The sequence below is a fragment of the Cantharellus anzutake genome (genome assembly GCF_015039405.1).
Source record: "Cantharellus anzutake strain C23 chromosome Unknown EI90scaffold_1, whole genome shotgun sequence".
NCBI lineage: Eukaryota > Fungi > Basidiomycota > Agaricomycetes > Cantharellales > Hydnaceae > Cantharellus > Cantharellus anzutake.
In genome coordinates, this window is record NW_024066951.1 from 2,715,981 (window position 1) to 2,732,090 (window position 16,110).

The window sequence follows — 16,110 nt, forward strand, 5'->3', positions numbered from 1 at the left end:
CTCAAGCAAACAGCCACTCGCCAAGTAGTCGGGCATGTTGCAACACGGAACGACGCTCAAGTATGTTTTGTCGGGCAAGAATAGCCAGTGTGCCATATCGATTCTCCGGTCGAAGAGTAGTACAGAGGAAGGTGAAATGATACGGCCAACTCCTCGGGCCTCCTGTAACCCCGAGGGCAATCAACGACAAAAGTCAATAATCTGACAAGAGATGTGTTATGCGGAAACGCTGAACGAACGAACAGAATGTTTTAGTGGGACTTGCCCTTTCCGAGCAATTCTTCTTTCTTCTGCTGAGCTTCAGCGGTCGTTTGGTTTACCTTCTGACTTGCTTGACCGGCAGCCTCTTGTGCCTTTGCCTTTGCCTGGTCGGTTTTACCTCCTGAATGTTGATTCGGATTTATGAGCTGGACCGCGCACAAGTGGATGAAGTAACGAGGCGTGGTTCGGCTCGACACCTTACCTACGACTTCCTTCGTCTTCTTGACCACCGTCTCAGTCCCCTCAATTGCAGACGCAAGACCCTTACCAACTTTCTTGTTAACCTGGAGATGATTGTAATAGAAATGATTATGGGCCCGCGGTGAACACTAAGTACCAAGAGAACTAACGGTATCAAGAGTGTCCTTTGTGGTCTCTGCCACGGTTTTGCTCCTTACAGCAGTTGTCGAAAGCGGAGCAAAATGAGATGCAACGAGAGCATTCCTCGCCACGATGCTGGATTGACGGGCGGTAAATCGAGTAACAAAAGACATGATGATTTTTATGCCTCGATAAATTCGGTTGGAGTGGGGGTGAGGTTAAAGTTTGCTAGACGCTTCAACATCCTCCATGAAACCTTTTATATCATGAACTTCGTAATTTCTTTCACGTCGACGTCATCGAGGTCAGGAGGATTGGTCAGGTGACTCGACATTGGCGCTCCATCGCGGTTCAACGAGGTTGACTCTTGAGGCTGTCTGAGTCTGAGCAGCGGAGTGGGCCGAATCTATTGTCTCAAAGGTACACTAGATCGACAGCAGGTTGCGTCTTCTCGATCCCGGCGCACACTTCACGGATGCAGGGGGAAAGCCTTAAGACAAAACGGCTATTTTAAGCACATAAGAAGCTAACTAGTTACACTTCCAGGTCAACCAAAGGAAGAAACCGTTAGTGATGCGTAGCGTCCAATCCTTGCACTTGACAAGAAGGTAGGATGCCGTATGTAACCGTCCGAAGGGGATAGCTTTCCACATCCATCTTGCAAGAACATGAAAGGTAGCAAAGGAGCCCAGGCATGAAAAAATTATCGGGGGATCATGATAGGGACCTTAAAAGATTAATACTAAACTGTGGGATCAAGTAGAATTGCGAGGGGTGAATTTGAGAAGACACCCATCCTGGGGGAAGATGCTAAAAGGGACAAAGTTCCGACAATTAGCATCGAACATTCTGAAAGACTTCGAACAACCATCCTCACGTTGCAATGATTTGGACCTTATCGCTTTTTGGAGTCTTCAGGTGATCCCAATCCATCATAATCGCAGCAGTCCCCAAAGCCGTCGCCATATTCATTGTCGTATACTCTTGACCAATACATCTATGTGGTCCTGCACCAAAAACAAGGTAGTGGGCCGGGTTCTGGTTTGCCGAGCTGTTCTCATCCAGCCAGCGCTCGGGAATGAACTTGTGAGGATCAGGGTATACGTTCTCGTCGAGCAACGATGGATATAAAGAAGGGATGACCATGCTGCCTTTCGGAACGGTGTACGACTCCGAGATTGGGAAATCTTTATGTGCAACGTAGGGAACCTTGGCAATTACTTCCGTTAGAGTCCTTCCACAGCGTCATAATCCAAGGGAAGTACCATAGTCACTGGAGGCTTGACTCTAAGGCTCTCCTTAACGCAAGCCCGGATATATGGCATTTCGTCCAACCATTCCAAGTTCATAGGACTCTCTAGATCGCCACCACGTACGCGTATCTGCTCCTCGCGTATCTTCGCGAGAATATCCGGGTAATCTGCCAAATGTTGGAACATGTATATGATTCCACTTGACATCGCGTCTTGTGATGCGAATAAGAACGAGAGGACAACCTGCGCAATTTCATGGTCCGAGAAGTCCATCTTGTACTTGGCCTCACCCTCCGACTCCGAGGCAAGAATCATCTCTCGAGTCCACTCGTCGATAAGGCACTTGACCTCTTCCCCCCGCCTCATGGCCTCCTTGCTCGCTTTTGCAGCGCCTTCCAGCCATTTCATTGCTTCCTTACGAGCTTGAACTGCTCCCCATATCTTCGTCCCTGGCAGGGCGAGTGGGAAGTTGACAAGCTCGAGGGCCTTGGTGATCTTCCAGTACTGGCCGGTGATGAGGCGCACAGCATGTTCAGGAATATGTGGACCACAAAAGACTCGGAGAGAAGTCTCCATGTTGAAGTCGCGTACGGACGTCATAATATCCGAATGAGTCAGAGATTGATCCGATTCCAGCCATTTCTTGAAGGTTTTCCGAGCAATGTCATCTTGGGTCTTGAGATATATGCTGATACGGAACCGAAAAAAAGTGTGACACGAAATAATTGTTGGCGAATAGTCCTTCCACAGAGAATGACACTTACGCTAATGACTTTCTTGTGAAAAGGGCATTCAACATTCTGCGATAGTCTGCATGCGCCTTTCCATTAAGAAAAACCCAATTGTCGGGCTCCAGAACCTTCTTTGCAGAGTGTACAAGACAAGGTCCAGCATACAAAGGACTATTGAGAATTCTACGCGTATATTGGTTCGTGGATGCCATAACAATAAAACTGTAGATTTCAAGCGGGATAAGTGAACGAAGAAACCAAACGTGAGGTCAGGACACCTAGGAAGTTGCACCACAATAACATGCAATACGCACATGTTGAAGACGCTCAATGCGCTTAGAGGACCCATATCCCATTGCTTCTGATAGTTTTCCAATGAAGGATACATGCTGTCGACAAATTGGCCAATGATAGGTATCGTCCATTTTTCACCTGGCAGCCAAGACTTCTTTATTCGGTAATTCGTTTGCTCGAGAACGAGAAGCAAAAGGATAGTGGTGCCAACAACCGTTAATACTGTGTTGCTTGTCCAGAATGGATCCACAGATGACTTGAGGCTCGCGAAAAAGGAGGGTGCATTTGATCCATCTAGAGATGGAGATACGGGCTGAGAGGCATATGACAGGATGGCTGGTGAGGCGCGAAAGAAGGATGTCATCTTAGGGATGTTGGAAGGGGAAGGCGAGCGATTCTGCTGAACGTGCGGTCAATGCTGTGGAAACACGTCACTCTCTTAAGGGGGCTACCTGTGATCCCCGGGGCCGAGGGCAATTGACGCTGCAGGGGTAACGACAGCAAATTTGAACTTTTTTTCAGATGTGGTACGATTGCCCAGCCTTTCCCACGCCAGCCAGAGTCATTATCATACTTGTACGGCAGCATTCAAGAAAGGTACAGTTGTGCAAGAGAGCATGAAATATCGTACAGGAACAGGTAGGTCAACATATGGCATCAGAGAGGGAACGAGGACAAAAAATGCATCGAAAAATGATTAAATGCGGCCATGACAAGCAGGCCAGCCACGAAGCCGACGCCAATCATGACATAGCTAGAATCCACACGGCGGACCCTACACAATGGGGCAGTTGGATCCTTTAATTCCACCGCAAACGCTCTCCGCTTTTCCTCGTGTACAAAGGGTTTGTAGGCATAGATGTCCACCTTTTGATGTTTCGCAATCTCAAGCCCGATGTCCATCCCAAGTAGGCCGTCGATGGAAGCTGCATTTTTCTGCGCCCAGTAGTTGAACATACCCTTGTGAGACTTGCAATCCAGGTTTTTTTGTTCCGTGTCATCATCGAACTTTTCCTTGTTGGCCAACAGAGAGATAAGTTGGTTACGATGATGAGAGAACTCATAGATCGGCACGGCTTCCATGAAGGGAGGGGCACTTCAACGTGTAGTTTAGAAGAATTAACTCAGGTCCTCCTCACCGTAACCGCAGGACTGGGCAAATGAGCTATTAGTAAAGTGAAATTAGACGAAAAACGACAGAGTTTACAGTAGAAACTGAATGAAGTTTGACGTAGATCGCCGCCCTGCTCCCTGGGATCCTTTCCTCGTCAGGAATTAACTTTTTGAATTCTGGAGTGCCGACTTCGTGCCAGGTACCTTCAAGTATCTCTCTATCACATCAATGCCTCCAGAATCGTGAGTAGAAGAGGCGTGCCTGTCCCGTATAGTCGGACGATCTGTGGAGCCTCACTGAATTCCTGAAAGCAAGGCAATGTGAACGTACACAAGCGATAGATTATATGACCTCACTTGGAACATGATGGTAATTCGACCATTCTCCCGTATATGGGCTATTGTCTCAACCCCAGAACCGGACAAATCCTAAGCAAATGAGGACTTTGAGGATCACCACAAGATTTGGGGCGTATTTCATGCACCTGGTACATGACCGTATTTTTGTCGAGGACTTTGAACGTCCCGGCTATGCCTTTCGGCGATACATTAACATGTCCGGCTGGGCTCCTTTGTATCGGTTGCGATATCCGATCCAAGCATAGAATCAGTGGTGTCAGTCCGGTGTGATCATAGTTGACAGTTGCTGCAGCTGGCATACAAGGGAGCCGTTGCAACCCAAAAACAGTGTTGCTTTCCAATCCACTCGAAAATATTTTCCGGAATATCGCTGAAAAAATTCACCATGTCTGAAGTCAAGTGGGTACTATCGACGTGGGTAAAGGATGAAGATAGTTTTTCCAAAGGTGTCACACTTCGTGCAACAGTCTAGAGAGTATGGCAGCTATGAATCCTTTCCCAATGGCCAGTAGCTTGAAAGCAAAGTGACTATTCACAACTTGCTGAGCGACGACAGGAAGTGGCAAAACGTGGGTGGCGCCGGCCGCATGGTTCTAGCAGTTGACCCTCACCTTCCGGTTTAGGATTCAGTTCTCACAGTCCCATGGTTGCCCAGAAAGTACTCACAAATAAAAACCCATCGGTTGCGCAAGACTACGCCATTGGTTTGTATCTGGGCCGAAAAGCCGTGAAGGCTCGCGGCGTTGTAGAAGACCGGAAGAGTCCGGCGTTAATCTTTGGATCGTCTTCCACAACATCATGAGTCCTCTGGCCGAGTTGGTGAATGGACAGACTATCGTTACTATTCCCTCTTTCACCCTTGAGAATGGCGTGGAACTCAAGAATGTACCCGTTGCCTACAAAACCTGGGGGAGACTGAATGACGCTGGAGACAACGTCATGCTTATATGCCATGCATTCACCGGCAGCGCGGACGTTGAAGATTGGTGCGTGGTTGCTACCGCTCATTCGATATCATATTTAAATCGATGGATGTCTCTTCAGGTGGGGACCTTTAATGGGACCTGGTAAGGTCTTCGATGCGTCAAGGTTCTTCATCTTCTGCGGGAACGTCCTGGGATCTCCTTATGGGTCTGCGTCGCCACTTACCATCGACCCTGATACCGGCCTCCATTATGGACCTGAATTCCCTTCAACCACCATCCGGGATGACGTTCGGTGAATTGATCCATTCCGCTGCATGTTATTTGGGCCCAATCCTCATCCGAGGACTCTTATCGCCACATAGGTTACATAAAATCATACTCGATAGGCTTGGTGTTTCCTCCGTTGCGGTGGCTATTGGTGGCTCCATGGGAGGAATGGCAGTTCTCGAATGGCCGGTTTGCGCTCCGCCAGGCTACATCCGAAACATCGTACCCGTCGCCACATCCGCAAGACACAGCGCTTGGTGCATTAGTTGGGGCGAGGCACAGCGCCAGTCTATCTATAGCGATCCACTCTATGCGGATGGATACTATGACATCAATGATCTGTCAAAACAGCCGACGACTGGCTTAGCGGCCGCCCGTATGGCTGCATTATTAACTTATCGGTCGAGAGATTCGTTCGAGAGTAAATTTGGAAGAAAAATACAAGCACCAACGACCCAATATTCGAGCGGCGTCATGACCCCTCCTGATTCGCCGAGAAATCGCGCTGCGGAAGCGCGAAATGCACATAACGATGGCTGCCGCAAGCCTCAAACCTCTGCAATCCCTTCTTCCCCTTCTTCAAGAGCTCCCGCTGACGGCGCCCCCAGCGCCGTGGATTCATCTGAATCAGCTCCGCCAGAGAGGCCCACTTCCCTCTTCAGGGCTCAGTCATACCTAAGGTATCAGGGTGAAAAATTCAATTCCCGTTTTGACGCGAACTGCTACATACACATTTCTCGCAAACTCGATACTCATGACCTCGCTCGGGACCGGCTACCCCCCGGGTCCGCATCTGGGGTGCCAGCGGACCCTGATGCCTCTCTAACAGCCGTCCTCTCCACACTCCCCCATCACACACTCGTTATCTCGATCTCGTCCGACGGTCTTTTCACGCCCTCCGAGCAATCCCTTATTGCAACTTGTATTCCCAATGCAAAACTCATTACGATTCCTAGCCCGGATGGACATGATGGTTTCTTGCTTGAATTCGAAGCGATCAACAAGGCGATTCTGGGATGGATGAAGGAGAGGTTGCCGGAAATCATGAACGCTGCGGTGGATATCGCACAGCCCAGGAAGGAGGATGACTTTCGTATCACGAAAACATCCACATTTGGGGAGGCAGAGGTGGATGTTACCCAGTGGTGAAAAATCGCGGTCCTATCGTGTAACTGTATCGTTCATAGAGGTCTGCTCGAAACTGTGATAACAGACACATTGTAGCCAGAAGTTAATAAAAAGTTTCATATACTAGTCCAAGACTGGCTGTCTGATACAACTCCCATTGAATGATGAAACTATCCTATGAGCCAACAAATCCATGCGGGAAATAAACCGTGCATTAAGCACCGTCCGCCCCGCTATCACTGGTCCATTCGATATGCCGCTTAATATCATCCTCCGATACACTCGGCCTCACAGCTTGTATGCTCTGCAAAAAATCAGACATGCGTAGCGGAGGCTCCAAGAGTTCATCCGGCCCGACATCTGACCAGCTCTTCTCGGTGGCAGCACGATCACCCGGCGAGCAAGGTGTCAGTTTCTTGACAGGCTCTTCAGTGCTTGGATCTGAGATCATTACTTCCTTGAAATGAGTCGCAGCCAGGACTTTCCGTATGGGTTGCATCAAGGCGTCGCGGACAACAATCGCTATGTCGGATCCGGAGTACCTGGCATGGTGAACGAAAATCAGGACACCTATGATAGGGATGGCAGGCATCATACCCTTCTGTCTTGGCCGCCAGCTCTTTAAACTGCTTCTGTGTCACCTCACATGGAGTAGTGCCAACATGCAGTTCAAACATCCGTCTTCGTGCTTCCGGGCCTGGGAGTGGGATATATATCCGTTTCTCGAACCTGTTAGGCTATCATATAGGGGACGTATAATCCTGTGTTGACCTGACATACCGACGTTTGATGGCAATGTCAAGTTGCCAAGGAATGTTTGTAGCTCCAAGCACTAACACACCGGTTTCATCGTTACCTACGCCATTCATTTGAACAAGAAACTCCGTTTTAATGCGCCGCGAAGCCTCTGATTCCCCCTCCCCTCTCGTTCCACATAGAGAATCGACTTCGTCAATGAATATGATAGCCGGTTTTTGCTCTCGAGCCATTACAAATAATTGCCGGACAAGTCTGATGGAGATTTTGTTTAAGAAAATGATAATGGATGATATCCAAACTACCTACTTTTCAGATTCACCCATCCATTTGCTCACCAGATCGGCTGAACTAACACTGAAGAAGGTACTCTTGGCTTCGGTTGCTACGGCCTTGGCGAGGTAGCTTTTCCCTGTCCCAGGAGGTCCATATAACAATATCCCGCGCCACGGAGTGCGTTTTCCAGTGAAGAGATGAGGATGTTTAATCGGAAGAATAACCGCCTCCTTGAGTGCTTCCTTCGCCCCTTCCAAACCGGCAACATCATCCCATCTAACGTTCGGCCTTTCCGATATGATGGAGCCTAAACGATTAAGGGATTCAACGGACAATCAAGAGACCCGAAGCAGGAATACATACTAGAAAGCCCAGCTCTAAGCTTCTTAATCTCCGAATCATCGTCATCGTCGCCCTTCTTTGCGGTTGCAGAGCCATTAGCGCCCAACGCTGCCCCTTTGGCTTTCTTCTCCGCACTCTTATCTAGGTGATCTTTAAGCTTCTCGGCACGACCTAGATACTCCTTCACTTTCTGATGGATGAGTTTCTTGAGATTGGCGTTCTTCTCATCTGAGGGCGCTAATTATATAATGATGCGGAAACAAGTGATGACAGACCCACACTTGAGTGCCAACAAGAAGTATTCAAGGCAGTTCTGGTACTGTACGTAGGCTTCGGAATAGTTGCCTTTCCCATCTTCCTCGATGGCCTTCTGAACGATCGCGATCGCACGCTAACAAATAAAGGTAAGATAAGACGGCATTTTACTCACGAAAGTGACGAACATCTAGGAAATTTGTATTCGACATCGTTGCGCTTGAGTGGGTATGTAATGCGCAGACGAATCGCGACGCAAACGGCGCGCCCCGATTGGGCGTAAGTCACGTTGACCCTAGTTCATTTCTAGATCAGGATTCTGCAACACCGCTTTTCAGTTAAGCGCCTCTTGGCGCTTACCCCGCGCTACAGGATGTCATCCACGCAGATATCTACTTCATCTATTACGGTGCCAGAGGATCATACATTGCATCGAGAAAATTCTGCGTTCATCTTACTGCCTTCCGAAAATGGAGCATTCCTTAACCCAGTGCAGGAGTTCAACCGTGATCTTAGCGTGGCATGCATAAGGGTATGGAGTGAGAGGAACAACAGAGAGCAGGAGCGGTTGTGGGATCTTCGTAGAGATCGGCAGGAGGCGAAAGTGGGGGCGAGGGATGCCAAGAGGCGGAAGGCAGGTAAGAATAACGGAATATAGTCTATCCGTCATAGGAATAGCAGAAGTTCTAATGCACTTTATTGTGTCCCCAGCATTCGCAACCGAAGTTGGACCGGATTGTGCTCAGGTTCTGTCAAATCCTTCAAGTGTTTCGGTGCGTGTCTGAACACATATGAGTGCTCCCCACGAGAAGACATTGATGTGGTTTCAGCAGCATAAAACCCACAAGATAACCATCCTTGAACCTCTGAGTGCCACTGGTCTTCGTTCAATTCGATATGCAAATGAGATTCCTCTTGTGAAGTCAGTGCTTCTCGTATGAGTCCCGCTTGTCCAGGTAAGGGAAAACTGATGCATACTTAGCGTATAGTTATGTAATCGCAAACGACCTATCTCCGGAAGCGACAGCAGTAATGAGGCGCAATGTGGACATCAACGGGCTGGGTCCCAAGATCGTGGAGCAACCCTCTAACCAAGTCGTAGATGGGTTTCACCCACAGAGTGAGGACACCGAGAAGCCGGATCAAACGGAACATAGTATGACGCCAGGAAAAGTGAGGGTGCACGAAGGGGATGCCTGGTGAGAATGTTTTTGCATGTGGTACATCTATCCCTACTTACGATGTCCTCAGTACATTAATGTATAATCACCGGGAAGAACGACAGCGGGTCGATGTCATCGATCTTGATCCATATGGCACTGCAGCTCCTTTCATGGATGCCGCTGTGCAAGCCGTAGCCGATGGAGGTGATGCTGCGCGCAAGACTTTAGCTGCAGGATCTGACTTTCCCTAAGGCCTCCTATGTGTGACGTGCACAGATTTAGCAGTACTAGCGGGGCAGAACTATCCGGAAAAATGGTTTGTCAAAGTGCATTATTTGCACTGCAGCGATTGACGCAAGTACTAGCTTCTCCAACTATGGAGGGATTCCAGTGAAGTCGGAATACACTCATGAGGCGGTAGGCAGTTAAAATCTCTGATTTCGGATTATACTGATGGCTAAACCAGGCTTTACGACTTGTCATCAATTCCGTCGCCAATGCGGCGGCTCGATATGGACGAAGTATCACCCCACTACTGTCACTTTCCATTGACTTTTACGTGCGACTGTTCTTCAAAATCAGAAGTTCACCTTCGGATGTGAAACGTCTTGCTTCGTGGGCATGCCCAATTTGCACAGATATGCAAGCGTTAATCACGCCTTTGGTTGAAACAGGAAAACTGCCATCTACTTTGTTTGCACCTCATGCCAGGCCTTTCACGAGCAGCCCTTGGGGAAAGCCGTCGAAAAGATCTCAGAAAGCTCAGGACAGATTAATATAATGTATAAAACTACCATTGGACCGACAGTCGGAACAGAGTGTGGTGAATGTGGTTCTAAGATGCACGTAAGTCTTCAGCAACGATCTTACCAACCAACGTTTCTTTTAACATCTCTCTAGGTGGCGGGTCCTATGTGGTCGGGGCCACTGCACGATAATGACTTCGTGGAAGAGGTACTCAGGCTCGTGAAGGAAAACCCCAATGCTTTTGGGACGAGTTCTCGCATGCAAGGAATGCTAACGGTGGCAAGCGAAGTACCCAACTGTCTAATGACTCTCATGATACACAGTTGATCCGGAGTTATCGTTAGGAACTTGAATCCTCATTCTACTTTACGCCATCCAAGATGGCAGGAAACTTCCATTGCTCCAGTCCATCCATGCAAGATGCAGGGTATGATTGGTATCATTGCACCGCACCTTCCTACGTCTCGTTGATGCTACTCACCCAAGTTCCGCACTACTGAACGCTGGGCACAAGATATCTCGTTCTCACGCATTACCTGGCTCTATCAAGACAAATGCCAGTCGGAAAGAAATCCATGATGTCATTCGAAGTTGGATCAAGCTGCACCCAGTCAAGATGAGCAACATCAAAGAGGGCAGTCCTGCCTTTGCCCTCTTGAGCAAGGAACCAACGTGCGTCAACTATCATCACGACAAACGCATCTCGGGTTGCTAACTTGACGTTCCAGTTCGATCGCGGATTTTACCAGGCATCCTGGTGCTGTCGACTCATCTTCAGTCAAACTCGTTCGGTATCAGCAAAACCCTACTCCAAATTGGGGCCCTGGCTCCCGGGCTGGAGGGAAAGCCAGCAAACGCAAACGCAAGCGCAATGAGACGCATGAAGACAATGGTGGGATAGCACAACAACAGATTATACAGGTGGATTAAATCATGCGGGAGCAATATCGAATCAATCGATGTGGATTACTTTTATCGCCAATGAGCGTGAATGAGATACAGCAGAAATGTTACAAGGGAAGGATAGAAACGATGGGGAATCATTCACTCGTGAGCCAGGGATGTTTTAGCAGCTCAGCTGCCGGCGGACGCAAATTGTAATCGAGCTCAAAAGTCTTCCTCAGGAAGTCTTCAGCTTCGGTCGATATATCGCCTGGAGTTTCCGGCTTAGCCATAGCGCCGATCTACAGAGGATTTCATCAGGAAATAAAACATCAAACCGAGACATTGAAGCGCCTACCTTAAATATTGCTTGCATTTGGTTGAGCTTTGCCCAAGGGTGATCTCCGGTCAACATCTCCACGACCAGACACCCCACACTCCAGATATCTGCTTTGCTCGTATACGAGGTCTGCTTCACGACTTCAGGGGCCATCCAGAAGACAGAACCTTGCAGTGAAGGGCGATGAACACGAGCGGATGACAAAAGGTCTGTGTAAACAAGGTGTATAAGTTTGCACAGAGAGAAGACAAGTATAATGCGTCACTCACTGTCTTCGACCTTCTTGGAGATACCGAAATCAGATATTTTGATGCCGCCTTTGTTATCGACCAGAATGTTTGCGCCTTTAATGTCGCGATGGATGATGTCACGACCATGTAAGTATCCCAATCCCGTAAGGATTTGTTTTACCCAGTTCTTGACGAGCGCTTCTTCAAATGCACCGTAATTCCGGAGAAGAGTCACCACAGAGCCTCCAGGCACGTACTCCAGGAAGATGTTCAAGTATTTGTCGTCCATTGAAGAATCTGATCAGAAGGGGGTGAAAATTCTGCTCGTTACATCACCCCCCCTCCCCCCCCCCTCGGAGGCACTTACCAAGGTATTGCACGATGTTAGGATGTTGCAAGTCTTTGAGAAGTTCAATCTCGCGTTCGAGAGCGCTCAACATGTTCTTCTTGCGTTCTTCGTTTGCAGACGAACCAGTCGGAAGTTCAACTTGTTTGACAGCCATCAGTAAACCTTGACGGGCATCCATGGCGAGATAGACGCTGCCGAAAGAACCAGACCCAATGAGTGCACCCTTGATCCACTTGATGGAGCCTTTCCCTGATCATCGGAGTTAGCGAATATGATCGTTCAAGGAATGACGGAACTAACCTCCCGTAGATGTCACAGCCTTGCCAACCTCGTCCTCCTCTTCGTCCTCTTCGTCATCAGGTTCACCGAGTTCATCAGTATTCATATCTTCTTCCTCCTCTTCATACTCTTCGCCTTCCTCTTCCTCCTTGGAGTCAGCCGTAGATTTATTCTCCCCCTCATCCACTAACGTTTGGTCACCGACGGTGGTGTCCCCTTCCTCGTTGTCATTGATAACACTAAGTTCTCGATTTTGAACTTCCGCCGTGATCTCATCGACGGTCATCGTACTCAATCGTTTGCTCGCTCTTCGTGATTTCGCAGTGCTTGCCCGAAGGAAGCTATTCTGATTGAGAGATGGGAGAAGCGAGTCGGACAGCGACTCTGTCCCGAACTGAACTGGAGGAAGGACATGTGGTGTGGAAGGTTCATCTGCAAAAGATACAGATGTTCGCGAAGTGTTGTCGTCTTCGGATTGGCCGCCATCTGTTGAAACAGATACTCTAGGGACGACGCTTTCTTCAGACTCAGAAAGGCGCGAGGCACCGGGAGGGCGCCGACGAGACATAGAAGGACGTGGCGAATCACTAAGGAGTGATCGACCCGGAGAAGTCGAGCGTCGCGGAAGCTGTCCAGGATAGATGGACGAGGTCCAAGAAGACCGCACGCTGTCACGTTTCGTTGATGAACTTGCACGAAGTATGCTGTTTCTCACCGTCCGATCCAATACTCGCTTCTCTGTATTAGGGAAGAACTCTCCAAGATGAGAGGTGATAAGTTCCGATGGAGGTCGAGCACCAAAGAAGCGGCGAAGCTTGCTCTGTTGCGGGCTGGGTCGCAATGAAGTGGAAGGGGATTGTTTCGACGGCGATGTAGTGATGTCCGGTGGAAGTATACCCAGACCCGACATGACACTGACTGTACTAGCTCGCGCGAGTTTCTTGTTCGCAGCAGATTGGCCCATAGGCTTGCCGGCTGTCTCACCAGGAGTAACGGGTCGTGAGAAGGGACGTGGTGCGGCTCATCACTATCTGGGATTGCTAAGACGGGTCGTGGAGTAACGGCGACAACCGGTTTGCCAGGGCTGGTAGGCGAAATTTGGGTAACATTGGTGGGAGGGATCTCGCCAAAGAAGTTCTCGAGTTTGTTCGTATTTTTTCTTGGTGGATTATACCTTCGGAGAGTCAGACCGTGTTCTCTGGCCGGATTTGAAGGATCCGCTTGACAAACTGCCAGAAGTTCAGCCTCACTCAATGGTTGTCCTGATATAATGTCAGCCTCTCGTCCGTATTGGGTGGCCTTTTTCGGCTTACGAGGCCCGGTGTTGCCTGGTCCTTCCAAATAGACGACCCAACCATCAACGACCAGACCTCCATTCTCTGTTTGGCCCACGTACGCTTGGCCCCCCATGGATTTACCCATCTTCCTCAGGACCATTTCCACTACATCAACACCATTGGAACAGTCCCCTACATTGACTACCCTTGAATGACCGTCGTCCGCAAGTATAAACTTCACACAACGACGCTTTAGCTCCTCTAAAGACATTGGTGCGCCTGAAGCATTCGATGGTGCCTTGCTCAGCAAACCGCGACTGTGACCATTCGCAGCATCCTTTGAATCATCACGATCTTGAAGATTATTTCTCTCAACAATAGGACTCAATGTGAAGCCGTTCGCTAGATTCGAGGTCGGCACATGAAGAGAGGGCAGAGTGATTGAATTTCCGACACCGTATGGGTGAGAGTGGGAGACTGGTATATCGCCAGACGTCCCTGGACGAGTGACACCAGGTTGGTTCGGAGGGGCGACAGGTCTGACGAAAGACGTGGAGCCCGCTTTCTGGTGTGAAGCTCGGGTCGAACTTGATCGAATAGGTATCGGTGGTACAGGAGAGTTTGAACGAGGTATAGGTGCGTTTCTTGGATCTAGAACCTTTGCAAATGCGCCTCCTGGTAGGTTTCCGGGATTGGGACGGGCTGGAAGTGCAGGTTCTCCTGGTTGCCAAGACCCATTAGATGATGTTGGAGCGGGAGGAAGTTCTCCGCGAGTGAAGGGGGGTGGGGCGTGTGGTTCAGGCGTTCTCCTTCCAGGATGAGCGCCAGTGCCATTAAGGCCATTGCGAGAGGATTGTCGAGGGGGTGGAGGGGGTTGGAAACGTGGCGCTGGCATTTGAGGAGGAAGGTTCCCGCGTGCACTAAGCTGAGGAGCTTGAGGTGGTGTCGCGGATGACCCGGAGGATGATGTGGTATAACGAGTGGAGGTTGCGCCGACAGGTGTTGGCATTCCATGGGAAGTTTGAATCACCTGAGGGAAATTCTGTGGTGGAGAGTCTGAGATGTGCAAAGGAGGGGGTCTCCCCGTATCTAAACGTCGGCCATTCTGTTTGCTAACGCCGGGATCTTTCGAATCTTTCGCACTTAGGTCGGCAATGACTCGTGGATGCAGTAGAGTAGGAGCCGGTGATTGAACCCTCATGCATCTCTGGCGCAGCGCCTTTATGGCGACTATGATCTTTATTCGGTCACCAACGCTAAGCACGCCAGTTTCCTTCAACGCGCTTTGATCCAAATCAAGAATAACGTCCCCGCGAATATCGTGATCTTTAAAGCGAGACGCGTACTGAGGAACTTTGGCATCGGCGAGCCAACGAGCAACATGCGTATCAGACCATTGTTTAACCCAATCCAGATATGTAAGACCTTGGGGGCACTCGAGAGAGACGGTGGGTGAAGCGGGGCTTTGTGATCTTGACTTGACTTGTAATGGAGAGCCCGGCTGTCGTGAATGGAAATTCGAGATAAATAAATCCGTTGTTGGGGTATTTGTCGCCTCTGACGGCAGTCCTGGCTCAGATGGCATGAGGGCGGGCGCAAGGACGGCTCGGAATGGTTGTCCGGAAGCAAACACACGGTTCTGCCTTTTTGTGTCCTCGCTTCAACTTCCCCATCCCATCCCATCATCGTGATTTAAGTAATAACACACATCATTATTCTCCAGCAGTTCGTAATGTAGCGTGTAAGTGAACCATTGGATCAGGACTTGTCCCATCAATTTCTAAGCGAGTTTGATTAACGAAGTGGCTCTGATCCCGCCCGTTGCCTTGCCGTACATTTCAACGGCCTCGAGTGACGCAATTTCTATCTATCGGTCCTTTCAACAACCCGATAGGTTCGCACAAACCACCGCGTTGAGGATGGAGATTGCATCCTTTTCAGTGAATCGAAGGAATCATTGCAGACTTTTCCATATTTACGCATGGGCTCTTGCAAGACGAACGGCTCGGGCACAGGGACAAGCATATCTCTCTATAGTTCATACAGTTCCAATTGTCTGGTCTAGACGTCGTCGATCTAAGTGCCACTCCTGCACCCGACACCACGCGTGTGGGAGTGTTCATGATCCTCGGAACAAGTATCTTGCAAGTATCGAGGGAACAACCAACTACAGTACAAAGCGTCTCCCTCTCAGCGAGATTTTTCCATTCGCGTGGCTCACAGTCACTTGTACCACAGCTAATTCCGGTGGGCGGGTTGCCGAAATCACTTGTTATCCTCATCCTCTTGCAGGGTGGGACCATTGGCGAGATTCATCTGGGGGCAATTCCAAGCACTTGCGCTGAACACGCCCCCTAGACCTGCGCAGGCCTCGATTGAACATCCATAAATCCGACCCGCCCCCCCCAGTCGCTGAACCCCACGTCAGTATAAGGCTAGCTAGGGAATATGTACACTACGAAACGTTGTACGCACAAAACACTGACAGCTAGACCTCGTTTTAGCCAGCCGCATTAATCACATGTCCGTTGCATATCTGCAACATCAGGACCTCATTGCG

At 49.4% G+C, this 16,110-nt stretch overlaps 7 protein-coding genes across 7 annotated transcripts; 2 read left to right on the forward strand and 5 right to left on the reverse strand.

The window, feature by feature from the left end:
* Window positions 1-251: 251 nt before the first annotated feature.
* On the reverse strand, window positions 252-755 carry EI90DRAFT_3114992 (uncharacterized protein; the record flags this gene model as incomplete). The annotated part of the gene is made up of 3 exons (XM_039062734.1): window positions 252-407; window positions 468-545; window positions 612-755. 3 exons carry the CDS (start codon window positions 753-755, stop codon window positions 252-254), a joined length of 378 nt encoding a protein of 125 aa, XP_038924133.1.
* Window positions 756-1,293: 538 nt separating this feature from the next.
* EI90DRAFT_2987581 (putative ERG5-C-22 sterol desaturase) lies at window positions 1,294-3,401 on the reverse strand. Its single transcript, XM_039056016.1, has 6 exons — window positions 3,313-3,401; window positions 2,881-3,260; window positions 2,600-2,788; window positions 1,848-2,523; window positions 1,460-1,791; window positions 1,294-1,392 (listed from the first exon to the last, which is right to left on the reverse strand). Exons 2-6 carry the CDS (start codon window positions 3,222-3,224, stop codon window positions 1,338-1,340), a joined length of 1,596 nt encoding a protein of 531 aa, XP_038924134.1. The 5' UTR covers window positions 3,225-3,260; window positions 3,313-3,401; the 3' UTR covers window positions 1,294-1,337.
* Window positions 3,402-3,407: 6 nt separating this feature from the next.
* Window positions 3,408-4,720, reverse strand: EI90DRAFT_3165642 (uncharacterized protein; the record flags this gene model as incomplete). Its single annotated transcript, XM_039066294.1, has 6 exons — window positions 3,408-3,936; window positions 4,000-4,012; window positions 4,068-4,191; window positions 4,326-4,402; window positions 4,459-4,543; window positions 4,635-4,720. The coding sequence occupies 6 exons, from the start codon at window positions 4,718-4,720 to the stop codon at window positions 3,518-3,520; spliced, it is 804 nt and encodes a 267-aa protein (XP_038924135.1). The 3' UTR covers window positions 3,408-3,517.
* A 225-nt stretch (window positions 4,721-4,945) lies between these two features.
* Window positions 4,946-6,787, forward strand: EI90DRAFT_3284671 (homoserine O-acetyltransferase). The gene is made up of 3 exons (XM_039066935.1): window positions 4,946-5,319; window positions 5,378-5,551; window positions 5,622-6,787. Exons 1-3 carry the CDS (start codon window positions 5,132-5,134, stop codon window positions 6,673-6,675), a joined length of 1,416 nt encoding a protein of 471 aa, XP_038924136.1. The 5' UTR covers window positions 4,946-5,131; the 3' UTR covers window positions 6,676-6,787.
* Window positions 6,788-6,868: 81 nt separating this feature from the next.
* EI90DRAFT_2901935 (putative VPS4-vacuolar sorting protein) lies at window positions 6,869-8,561 on the reverse strand (the record flags this gene model as incomplete). Its single annotated transcript, XM_039054077.1, has 7 exons — window positions 6,869-7,196; window positions 7,252-7,383; window positions 7,435-7,665; window positions 7,720-7,993; window positions 8,050-8,256; window positions 8,308-8,419; window positions 8,472-8,561. Coding segments are annotated over 7 exons (1,374 nt in total), but the record flags the coding sequence as incomplete, so codon positions are not given.
* A 95-nt stretch (window positions 8,562-8,656) lies between these two features.
* EI90DRAFT_2900064 (N2 N2-dimethylguanosine tRNA methyltransferase) lies at window positions 8,657-11,057 on the forward strand (the record flags this gene model as incomplete). Its single annotated transcript, XM_039054036.1, has 14 exons — window positions 8,657-8,940; window position 9,050; window positions 9,117-9,205; window positions 9,273-9,346; window positions 9,452-9,482; window positions 9,535-9,650; window positions 9,699-9,762; window positions 9,812-9,863; window positions 9,913-10,061; window positions 10,121-10,292; window positions 10,347-10,481; window positions 10,538-10,620; window positions 10,680-10,865; window positions 10,922-11,057. Coding segments are annotated over 14 exons (1,572 nt in total), but the record flags the coding sequence as incomplete, so codon positions are not given.
* On the reverse strand, window positions 10,998-15,207 carry EI90DRAFT_3278585 (uncharacterized protein). Its single transcript, XM_039066620.1, has 7 exons — window positions 13,587-15,207; window positions 13,285-13,535; window positions 12,295-13,240; window positions 12,013-12,243; window positions 11,685-11,942; window positions 11,434-11,624; window positions 10,998-11,377 (listed from the first exon to the last, which is right to left on the reverse strand). Exons 1-7 carry the CDS (start codon window positions 15,133-15,135, stop codon window positions 11,234-11,236), a joined length of 3,570 nt encoding a protein of 1,189 aa, XP_038924139.1. The 5' UTR covers window positions 15,136-15,207; the 3' UTR covers window positions 10,998-11,233.
* Window positions 15,208-16,110: the final 903 nt, after the last annotated feature.

Excerpts from the sequence above, each read along its gene's own strand:
- EI90DRAFT_2987581 (XM_039056016.1), bottom strand. The coding sequence starts at position 3,224 with ATGACATCCTTCTTTCGCGCCTCACCAGCCATCCTGTCATATGCCTCT. Across the intron at positions 1,792-1,847 it reads TCAAGCCTCCAGTGACTATG|GTTCCCTACGTTGCACATAA; the intron begins GTACTTCCCTTG and ends GTAATTGCCAAG. Across the intron at positions 1,393-1,459 it reads AAGGTCCAAATCATTGCAAC|CATCTTCCCCCAGGATGGGT; the intron begins GTGAGGATGGTT and ends TGTCCCTTTTAG.
- EI90DRAFT_3284671 (XM_039066935.1), top strand. The coding sequence starts at position 5,132 with ATGAGTCCTCTGGCCGAGTTGGTGAATGGACAGACTATCGTTACTATT. Across the intron at positions 5,320-5,377 it reads AGCGCGGACGTTGAAGATTG|GTGGGGACCTTTAATGGGAC; the intron begins GTGCGTGGTTGC and ends ATGTCTCTTCAG. Across the intron at positions 5,552-5,621 it reads ACCATCCGGGATGACGTTCG|GTTACATAAAATCATACTCG; the intron begins GTGAATTGATCC and ends ATCGCCACATAG.
- EI90DRAFT_3278585 (XM_039066620.1), bottom strand. The coding sequence starts at position 15,135 with ATGCCATCTGAGCCAGGACTGCCGTCAGAGGCGACAAATACCCCAACA. Across the intron at positions 11,943-12,012 it reads TAACATCGTGCAATACCTTG|ATTCTTCAATGGACGACAAA; the intron begins GTAAGTGCCTCC and ends CCTTCTGATCAG. Across the intron at positions 11,625-11,684 it reads CTCCAAGAAGGTCGAAGACA|ACCTTTTGTCATCCGCTCGT; the intron begins GTGAGTGACGCA and ends TTGTTTACACAG.